The 12,119-nt window shown below is 30.3% G+C and overlaps 1 protein-coding gene across 1 annotated transcript; it reads left to right on the top strand.

Moving 5' to 3' along the window:
* The first annotated feature begins 1,292 nt into the window (after nucleotides 1–1,292).
* Nucleotides 1,293–2,864, top strand: LOC102583074 (zinc finger protein ZAT4-like). The gene has a single exon (XM_006347939.1). The coding sequence runs from the start codon at nucleotides 1,293–1,295 to the stop codon at nucleotides 2,862–2,864; it is 1,572 nt and encodes a 523-aa protein (XP_006348001.1).
* The last annotated feature ends 9,255 nt before the right edge of the window (nucleotides 2,865–12,119 follow it).

Below are 12,119 nucleotides of genomic sequence, written 5' to 3'. Positions count from 1 at the left end.
CCCACCCCCATCCACAAAAAAAATTTATGTTTGTTTTTAAAAAATATTTTCAATTTGAAAAATTATTTTCTACTCTAATAAAAATAAAAGATATTTCTCAAAAACATTTTTCATTCATAAATCAAACACAAAATCTTTTCCGGAAAATATTTTTCTACTCACCAACCAAACATGAAAAAATAAGTCAAAAATCTACTTATTTTCCAGGAAAACATTTTCTAGGAAAACATTTTCCATGGAAAACATTTTCCTTCATACCAAACACACCCTATATCTTTATATATTTCATTGTACTAACTAAACATTTTTTTATTTAATTGTGCATATTAGTTACACCAATAGTGCACAATACTTAGATTAAACTATAGTGATATAAAATTTACTTTGTCAGTAATTATAATTTAACTTTCAAAAATAAAAATCATAGTCTCAATATCAATTATTTGTGTGGAAATTTATTTATTTATTTTTATTTTAAAAGAAATAAATAGAACCAACCGAGATACAAGGAGAACGCTTGAGGATATTAGCGGTACTAGTAATAGAGTCAAACCATATAAATTTATTCAATATTTTGAGATATTTTTAATCAAATTGATAAAAGAAAATTGCAATATGTATTGTTTTTTTATATGGTTTTTGAATATTTGAATTGTAACTTTAAAATATTAAATTAATTTAATCCAATTTAACTTCAAATATTAGTCAAACTAACTCTCGAGAAATGAAATATGACAATTAATATGGGACAAGTGGATCCAATTTTACTTTGAAGATTAGTCAAATTAATTTTCGAAAAGTAAAACATAACAAGATTCAATATAACTCTGAAAATTAGCTAAATTAGTTCTCAAGAAATGAAATATGACAACTAATATGGAATTGATGGATAATTTTAGCTCCCTACACTAAAGTGTATAGAAAAATCTTTCAATTTTCTTGACCTAAAAAATAAATTTAAAAAAAGGGGGGCTTTTTCCCCTTCCTTCCACTTGTCACCTTCACTCCCTCACTCCCACTCGAACTCCTATTTTCCTCTCCTCACACAAATAAATTAAACCATTGGCTCTCACTAAAAAATAGGACCAACTTTCTTTTCACCTTACAAGCCCACAACAACTTCTACTAATAATAATAACAAGAACAACAACCCATGCAACTTTTCTTGTTTTCTTTATCCATATTAATTATCCTCATAATAATTCACTCTCACTTTTGTTCTTTATATTGTCTTTTAATTACACATAGTTGACTAAATTAACTAGTGTTAAGGTCTTTTTTTTGTTATAGTCATGGCTTGTGTTGATGAAGAACAAAAGCCAAGTTTTAAGCATTATTGTAGAGTTTGCAAGAAGGGTTTCATGTGTGGGAGAGCTCTAGGTGGACATATGAGAGCTCATGGTATTGGAGATGATAGAGCAAATATGGATGATGATGATGATGATGATGATGAAGAAGCTAGTGATTGGGAAGAAAACCATGGTGATAATAAGAGGATGTACCAATTAAGAGCAAACCCTAATAGGTTAAAGAGCACTAGGGTATGTGAAAATTGTGGAAAAGAATTCTTGTCATGGAAATCTTTTCTTGAACATGGTAAATATTGTGGCTCTGATGATGCTTATGATGATCATTCCTTGGTATCATCACCTTGTTCTGATGGTGAGGAATATAATATTGGTGAAAGAAAAGGTTATGGTTGGTCTAAAAGGAAAAGGTCCTTGAGGACTAAAGTTGGAACTTTTACTTCATCTTATAATACTAATAATACTTATTCAAGTGAACAAGAAGATCTTCTTCTTGCAAAATGGCTTATAGATTTAGCTAATTCAAGGGTGGACCCATTAACCATCGAGCCAGAAGAGTCATGCGCCTCTGCTAGTAAAGACGAGGAGAAGCGGAACCCTATAATGACCTACCTTAGTACTTCCGGCCTCATGAACCAAGACAAAGATCTCGAACATCATAGAAAAAGTGACTTTTTCATCTTACCTAGTTTGGACAAGGCTAAAGTGGCTCCCAAAGGATTATTTGAATGTAAAGCATGCAGGAAAGTATTCAATTCTCACCAAGCCCTAGGTGGGCATAGGGCAAGTCACAAGAAGGTTAAAGGATGTTATGCAGCCAAACAAGATCAATTAGATGATAATAATACACATGATCAAGATAATTACTTTAAAGGTTCAAAGTCATCATCTTATAATTACCAATTTGAACAAGGGTCCTCATTAACAGGAGCTTCAAGAAAAAAATCAAAAGTACATGAATGTTCAATATGCCATAGAGTTTTCTCAACAGGACAAGCTTTAGGTGGCCACAAAAGGTGTCATTGGATCACTTCTAACTCTCAAGATTCCTCTATCTTCACACCAAAATTTCATTTTCACAATCCCCTTGAGCAAATTAATGAAAGATCAACATTGGAGAATCAAGATCCATTGGATCTTAACATTCCACCAAATGATCAAAACATGTCAAGAATAAGGCAAGAACCTTGGAAAATAACCAATTCCTTTGAGGTCTCCACAGATATACACATGCATCCATGGAGTAGTACAAATAGTGATCATACAAAAAAAGAAACAAAAGATGATGTTGTTTACCACAACAATCATGAGCAACCCCGCGAAGAAAATGAGGATGACAACTTCAAGAACAACAACAACAACAACAACAATAACAATACTGACAAAAACAACAATGTCCATCAAGATAATGCAATACAAATCAATGTAGAAGATGATGATGAAGCAGATAGTAAGTTGAAGTTAGCAAAATTAAGTGACCTAACTACTTCTGGTAATCCTTCACAATGGTTACAAGTTGGTATTGGTCCAACAAATAAGGTTGAGGCTGACTCATAATCTATTTGCATTTTTTTTCCTCTTCTTTTGTTTTTTGTTTTCTCTTTTTTCACCAGGGTATATATTTCTATGCACATATTGTAATTTAAACATTCCCCCCAAAAAAATAAAAAATTATACATACCCATTGTTTAGTTATAAAGATACAGTATATAGTTCATTCTAATTTTAACTTGGTTTACTTGTAAACGATAACGAACGATATAAATATAATCTTGTTTCTTGCATTTAAACTTTGTCCATTTTTTATTTTTACATTTAATTTATTTCAGAGTTGATTTTCATGTATTCAAGCTTTCTGATCATGACAATTGTCTTAGTCAATTAATATATAATAATAACCTTCCTTGATGTGTTAAATTGGAATGGCATTTTACTTAAACTCTTACGTGTATTCTAATAATGTATAGAAGGTGTAAAAATTATTTGTACACTATCAAATTAAGTTAACCTACAGTAACAAGTAATTAATTCGTTATTGGACTGTATTAATAAGCCTGATATAACAATATGAAAAATAGAGTATATGATCAGATAAATTGCACTAGAGGTCTCTAACTATTTTTTTTGTTTCCTACCCGGTGTCCGGTACTCCTATGGAGCTGACTAAATCCGAATTCGCGCCAGAAAGTCTCACATTGGGGTAAAGCGCTCCCTAACAAAGGCGACTCCTTATCCAAGGGAGCTCGAACCCGAGACCTCTTGATTAAAGATGAAGGAGTACTAATTACCACTCCACCACAACCCTGCTTGTTCACTAGAGGTCTAACTTAACATTTAACAATTAATATTCTTAGTCCAATCAACCCCACCCCCCTCAATCCCACCCCCAACAATTTATATGTGTTTAAAAATAAAATTGAACATCAATTAGGCTGGTGGTTGACTAGACTTAGAAAGACAAGTCCACCAATTTTTAGGGATGAAGCAACTTTTCTGGTCCTCTTTTGCTTTTCCTAGTCTTTTTCCTAGCATTTTGGTATGGAAAATTTGCATCCATGTGTCACCACTTGGTCAAAAGTATTAAATTATTTTATTTTCCTTTTTTTGTTCTTTAACTTTGAGGTTAATGTTATCATTAATTTTCATCCCCATGTATATATGTTAAATTTTTTTATATCTAGTGAATTCCCAAAAAAGATTTAGGCCTCTGAGTTTATCATTTATTTCTTTCCTTCGTTTTTTATTTTGCCCATGTTGACATGAATATTTTAAAAAATAATAAGAATTTATTTTATTAAATTAATTTTATTAACTATGCTATAGAAATTTAAGTGTTTAATGATTTGAAAGAAAATGGTAAGTCTCTTTTGATTTGCTAAAATGAATAAAGGGAAAAGGGAAATATATTTTTAATGTAAAAGTCAATAAGTATTCTTTAGATTCACTTTTACTTGTTTAGATTGAATTTTGCATTTTCTTTAAAAAAATATCTCTTTAATTTGTCTCAATTTATATGACATATTTTTTTTCTTTTTAATCACATATTTTTTTATTTGCCAAATGTTTCATAACACTATCAATATTTCTACCTATTTTGGGTTTCACTTTTTTGACAAAAAATCACAAAGGTGTACTCTTTATTCAAAAGTTCATTTATTTTAGGATATTCTGAAACATTAATGCAAAATCTTTTCATATTTTAAAATGTTATGTACGGTAAAAAATTTAAATTCATCTCTCAAATTGATATGAATATTTTTCCACCATATTCAAATTAATTGATATTTAATAGTCTAAGGTCATGAAAATAATTTGAGAAATGAATAATTAACTTTAAAAGTAAAACATGAAAAATAAAATAAATTAAAATGAAAATATATATTTAGTATGATGAATTTCCGGAGGTAATAAAATGGAACGGGTGGATGGAAATAGGTGAAAAGACAACCATTTTTCTATTATAAGTGATTCATGCAAAAAGAATTGAGAAAGCGAGATCTTTCACGCTTTTACAATTTGAATAAATGAAAATGGTTTCTTTAATTTTTTTAAGTGTAAAAATAAAGATCTTCTATTTATAAAAATAAAAATATCTTGAGCCTAAAAATAAAGACCTCTTTTAAAAGGCAAAAAAACTTTTAAAAAACTAAAATTATAAAAGAGAAATATCTCCCAAAATTTTCAATGATACATGTAAATATAAACATATAATATAGACATGTGTAATGATAAAAAAGATAAGTATGAATCTAGAGTCCGGAGTCAAAAGGGTCACTTTTTTTTTTCCAAAATGCATAAAGGGCCACTAATTCTTTTAAAATACCAAAACGGACAAATCGCTGATGGGACAACGATATCCTTGGTTAAATTTAACAGTGTTAACTCCGTGCAAAAAAAATGTTTTCTTAAAATGATTTCATTAGATTAATTTTTTTTTATTTCCTCACTGTTTGGGTAAGCAATTTCATCAATTTTTATTTTTTTTAATAACATACATCAATTTTCATTTAACATCCCACCTTCAAGCAACCATAACAATCACAGATGAAGGAAAAAAAGACACTTACCTAGCAAGAGAAAACTAGTAAAGATGAAAGCTTGGGATTCTGCAACTCTCTTTCTTTTAACACAGAAAGAAGAAAGAGGGGTTTTGGCTAAATGGAGATTTTTTTTTTGTGGAAATCGCTGCTCATGCAGCGATTATGAAGAATATATATTAAATATTTGATGAAATCGCTATCCTAACAGTGATTTAAAAAATCTTTCGGAAATCACGGCCTTCGCACGATTTTAATAAAAAAAAAATTATTTTAATGAAATTGTTGCCCATGCAGCGATTTCAAGAAAGCAATTTTTTGCACCGCGTTAATGAGGTTTAAATTGAGCAAGGATATCATTGTTCCATCACTGATTTGTCCGTTTTGGTATTTAAAAAAAATCAGTTGTCCTTTATGCATTTTGGAAGAAAAAAGTGACCCTTTTGACTCTGGACTCTATGAATCTATATGCAAATTTATACATGATTTGAGAAATCTTATTTAATCAATTGATTAATTAGTTATCCGAACTTCACTTTATTATTAAAAATTCAATATTTTACCTTATAATTTCTTCTCTGATTTTTTCCGCCCCTAACTAGGAAAAAAAACATGTAGATAATTTAATGGAGAAGAAAATGGTGCCGACAAATTATTGACGTTGAAACTAGTTTGATTAACCCAAGTAAAGAAAAGGCATAAACATTATGCCCCAATTTCCTCTTCTAACATTTAAATCGCTTGACAACTACTACTACTTGATTGGCTTTCTCAACTAAACTCAAAACCACTTATTGGATTTATATGAACTTGTAGTTAGAGAGAATAGTATTTTGGGTCCCTCATTTATTAAAAAAATATGATTTATAAAATAACAAGTTTTTTGAGATAAACATTTCTAGTTATAATAGTGTGGGGGTATATTTATACCATTTTTAGATAAATATAAAAGATTGTGAATATTCAAATACAAAAAGTGTTGGAAAACTATATATGCACAGCGGAAGCATACCAGAATCTTAATGCTTACATGAAAAATAGATAACCAAATTGTTTATGCTAGAACACATATAATATGCTAGAACACAGAAACTTACTGACAAGAATTACCTCTTAAAGCGTGAGCAGATACCTTCAAGCGAATCCACAAGTTAGATAGACCTTCAAGCGAATCCACAAGATAGATAACAACTATGGTCTTCTACAATGATCCCAAGTTCACATCCGAACTCTCTCAATACTTGGGTGGGCAAGTATCGAATAGAAAACCTTCATCCCTTTTTCTAGGTTAGGAGAACCCCTATTTATAGAGATTTCTTTCCAAAAAAAAATCATAAATGCACATCAAAAGTATCATAACGTTAAATATATTTAATCAAATATTACAAAAATTAAAATTTATTAATAATTGGTGAATATTAAAACTGATAGCTTAACTTTTATTGTATTGATAAATTTATCAGTTATAAAGTTGAATGGATCAAAATAAATTAACTAAATAAATAAATAGGCTAATAACTCGGTTAAAATTGAACAGATCATATTATGACGAACTAATTTAATCGCAATAACTTAGAATGATGGAGGGCTTTTTTTCTTAAAACCCCTTTCGCTACTTTGAGGTATAAAAAAGCAAAAACAATGATAGTTTGGATCCTTTTTATCTTCTTATAGGATCTTCTTAATGCATGCTTACTTCCAATAGTGCTTCAGAATTCAGATCTTGTCCACTCAAATTAAATAAAAGGAAAAGTATGATCAACATCTGAAATATCTAGTACTAAAAGATCTTCACAAAATATTAGTACTAGTACTTTTTTTGTTTTTGTTTTTATAGACTCAAATCGAGATGTCAAATGAATGGATTGTAGTAAATAAATTGAGAGAATCATATTTTTGTGAGCTAATTTTATCATCTTTAGACTAAAATATTCGACAACTCTAATGGTATAATTCCAAACATTTCAAAGGACCGCACTTTATACGTACAATAACGATAATAGACAAATTGTATACCAATTTATTTTTTTTGACAAAAGTGAATCACGACATTGAGACTTTACCAGCTTAATGCAAAGCTGAAGTGACATCCAAGAAAAGAAAAAAATCTCCTTTTCCCTCCTTAATAATTGAAATTAGATTGAGGAGTATATTGGAGTAATTTCATAAATAATAATTCAATCTTTAATTTATTTTATTAAAGCTGTAAAACTAATTTATCCTTAAAGAAATTAGTCGAACAAACATATATATCTTAGAGCACGTATAGTTGATATTGAATCATGATTTGAAATCAGATTGTTTAATTTGAAGTTGAAGTTTTATTTGGACATAAAATTTAATTTTTTTAAGTTGTACTTTTTCTCACAAACATGAAAAAAGTTAAGTGGTGAAAACTATCAAAAAAATATTTCAAATCTTATATATACAATCTTTACCAAACAAGCAAACCATAAATTATAACAAGATATCGGAATATCCCAATTAAAGTGACGCATTGATAAATCACATATATTCATGTTCCATTTATAATAAATGTATGTAATTACAAACTCTCAAATACATATAATTTTTAGGGATAAGGGTCTGAAAAATACCCCAACTTTTGGTCGGATTTGCTGTTGCGATACTAAACTTTCATGAGGACCTATTACCTCCATACACTATTTAATACTGTATTTTAAACATATATATTTGCCCACGTGGACATAAAAAATAATGCAAAATTATAAATAGTAATGTGTCCACGTGGGCGCATATATACCTTTAAAATACATTATTAAATAGTTCGGGGGGTAAAAAATATGGTATTAAATAGTCTAGGGAGGTAATAGGTCCTTATGAAAGTTTAGTATCGCAACAACAAATCCGACCAAAGTTGGGATATTTTTCAGACCCTTGTCCCTAATTTTTATAATGATCAATTAGTCAAAAATAGTTGTAACTAGTTATTGTTTAATAATGTAACGACCCGAACCGTCGTTAATTAGGAAAAGCAAAAATTCAGAAATTTACTGGGCCACTATCCCGCTAGGGCGGCAAGGCAGCGCCACGGCGGGGTAAGTTGGCGCCAGAGCGGGATAAGAGAGCCAGAATGTAAATAACGCAAAATCATATTTCCTCCTTCTTCCTAAAATACCTAAATTAGTTGTAAAACATCCTAGAAATCCCCCAAAAAGCTACTCCAAGCTTGGGAAGGAAGGAGAAGGATATTGCTAGCGTAAGAAGCATTGTGGATGGCAGAATTCCAGTCAAGATCACCGTCACAAGGTCAGAAACACAATAATCGAAGCCAAAACTTCGATGCAACTGCTTGGCGCCCAGGTAGGCTAGATTTATTAATTGAGTAGTTATAAATTTGTGCTCACTGCGTAATATAATGTAAATCAATGGTAGGATTTAAGCGTAGGCCTTCGTGCACCGAACAAAAGATGATTAATCATGGAATGAAGTCTTGGGTGCTGAACTAGGGCTAAGTTGGTCGAATTATTGTTAAGTGATATATGACGATCAATACTTCATTATGATGGTTGTGATTTCATGATTAGGAGATATATGTTGTTCTTGCTTCATGATAATACGTGTATGTATGCAATGTTGCATTATTGGCCACACTACTTGTAATGAGATAGATGAATATGACTTGATTTTATTATTATGAGAATGTACTTGTGATTGTGGCTTGTTGAATGGATCGGGTGTTGCGTTCCGACACACTAACTTGGATCGGTTGCCACGTTCCGACATAAATATGGGATCAGTTGCCACGTTCTGACATAAACATTGGATCGTACCACGTTTCGGTATGCTAACAGTTTGGGTTTGGGTTCCATGAGAGGACCAATGACTTGACATAATTGTGTATTTTGAGGTTTATGAAATTGAACGTGGTTCGTAATGATAAATGATATTGTAATTCCCCGGAGTGGTTATATAGTTATGAGGAGTTATATCTGATTGTTCTTTTGTGTTGAGTGAACTTATTGCATATCGTGTTGTTGAATGAATCGAGAAGGCCAAGGGTTCAAGGGTCGTAATAATTTAAGAGCAAGGATTGTCCGTGTGTTGTAAGGGCGAGAAGTAGGGGTAGTGAACGTGATGTAATTACTTAGGTGGATTTCCCCTTGGAGGAAGGAATTCGTGGTTGGTAGTTAGAAAGCTTGATGTAATGTGTCATGTGGCAAGGGCACGGTAACATAGAAGAGAAAGTAAGGGTGTGTAGTGATTTAATGCATATTCTTGCTAGTTGATTTCTTATGTTATGCGATGGGAGTCGAGTTGACCAATGATGCCTACTAGTACGTGTGGTTTTATACTGATACTACTCTTGCTATGCCTTTTTGGCATAGATTGGATGCAGGTTGGTGATGTTTCATTAGATGAAGACGAAGAATTCTCCAACAGCTTCTACTGTTCCTTCCGCATGGTCGGAGCTGTGTCTTTTCATTATTATATCATGTTGTACTCTTAGTAGCTCTTGTACCTGTTTAGACTAGATCCTTGGGAGTCTTAATTACTTTACAAGTCTTAACCCGAATTTGTTAAAAGAGGTTTTCATTTATAAAAACATTATGATTTCATTTATCTCCGTTTTTCGTTAATTTTCTGCATGACTACTGGGATATGAGGGTTCTCCTACTTAGGTGTTAGAGTGGGTGCCCGCACGGCTCGGTGGGTTGGATCGTGACAAATATAATTCTATCACGAACAATTTCTTCACGCTGAGCTTAAACCTTCTTTTTTTTTGCAAAAATTTAAATGACATATTTTTATTTTACAAAATATAAACTTAATTATGGGTCAAGTTTTACATTTTATAAAATTAGGAATTTGAATCGTGCTTTAGGAGTATTTGAAATAGTGATCTCAAATCACATGTCTAAATACTAATTTAAAATCATGTTCTCATTTCGCATGTCCAAACTCAATATCAAGTGTCGTTCTCTCTTCTTTTTCTTTTTTATTTTATTTGCTTTCAAAAGAGATGTGGTTGCAACGTAGATCCATTATGTTTGGAATAAGTCATCTAATATTGTTGTTAGTGGATGGAGGCATTATAGAAATTTAATTAATTACAACAACATTCCTTAATTTTGACTTAATTATTTTTATGTAAACTTGATGATGCATCTCATAACATACTTATTCCAAAGAGTTGTTGGAACATCTATCCAGCATGTCAAGGAACTAATCTTGATACTTTATTTTATTTTATTCCACTAGTTGCTTTTATTAACAATTGACTAATTTTCACTACTAAGCAAAACTTTTACTACTTTATTAATTGCTCTCACCAAGTCTTACTAGTTTATCTTCTTCCCCTCCCCTTCCAAATAAAGAGACTAGTCGAAAAATCGACTTAATTACTTACGACATATATATAGTAATAATATATTTAATATAATTTTATAATTAGTGTCTAAGAAAGATGTAGTGTATTCAGGAGCAGATCCAGATAGGATCGAGAGGTTTATTTGAACTATTTTTAGCAAAAAATTATACTATTTTTTATATATGACTAAATTTATATTTTATATATTTAAATATTATATATTAGACTTTTTTTTAATTTTTTGTGTGTTTATTTCTTCATGTTAGTAAAAATTCAGGTTCCATCATTTATAAAAATCGGGGGAATTCATTTTTAGCAAACAAACAATAAACAATTACCCAATAATACAACATGAACATAAGGAATACAATTTTACCATTATTATCATTGCTCTGCTAGTCACTAGCCTTATTTTATGGCATTATTTCCTAGAAGGTCATTGAACTAAAACGTACTATTGCAGAAAAGTCATCAAACAATTTTTTCTAATCATAGAATCAGTTATCTTTCACTAATTTTCATTAAGAAAAAATATTTTGGGCATTTTTAGATGAACATTAGCCGGGAAGTTCCTATTACAATAATTAATTACCCTATCAGGTCACTTTACTTTTCTATTATATTTAAAAAATATATTTTTATTTTTTCTTATTATCTTTTTATATTTATTCTTTTAACCTCAACATAAATTACTTATTTCTCAAAAAAAATTCTAAAGACTTATATCAATTAATATAAAATATTTATATTAATTATCATTATTTTTTAAGGGAGCGCAAAACTCAAAATGAATAAATAAAACTGAATAGTAGAAGTAAATTCAAAATTATGTAAGAGTTGAGTCGGAAGAGAATATGATATACGCACACAAACTTTACTCCCTACGTACATAAGTGGGGTAGAGAAGCAAAATAACAAGATAAACAAAACAAATGGAGCAATAGATAATATAAAAATAAAGAGTATGATATTATATGAATATTTAATAATACTACTAAAGACAATAAAATAATGTTCTTTTTAACAATTTAAGTGTCTTAGATAAGATAATGATACATTTCAACATGATAAAAAAGTAGATTGAATTCGAGCCTTACTGTCACTCATTATTGAAAAGTTTTCCCGCGTAAGTTTAATGACCTTTTGTGAAATTCAGCAACTTATGCTGAACAAAGTAAGAGTAACAAGCCAGAAATAAATTACTCCATCACTTATAAAAAGTACTAGATAATGTTGCTCGTGCTATGCATAGGCCCAATAATATAAATGGTATGTTTTGGGGCTAGTAATCGAGTTTTTGAAGCGATTGTTTGCGTGGATAAAGGAATAAGTTTTTTTTTATCACAAACATGTACTTTCTTTGACGCTATTTAAGGCATAATAAGACTACCCACATATAACATTTTTGAAATATTTTATGTTGTCAATTATCATGATTTATAG

Source organism: Solanum tuberosum, unplaced genomic scaffold (genome assembly GCF_000226075.1).
Source record: "Solanum tuberosum cultivar DM 1-3 516 R44 unplaced genomic scaffold, SolTub_3.0 scf00095, whole genome shotgun sequence".
Taxonomy (NCBI): Eukaryota; Viridiplantae; Streptophyta; class Magnoliopsida; order Solanales; family Solanaceae; genus Solanum; species Solanum tuberosum.
The sequence above is the reverse complement of the archived record's forward strand: the minus strand, read 5'-3'. Positions and strand labels throughout refer to the sequence as shown.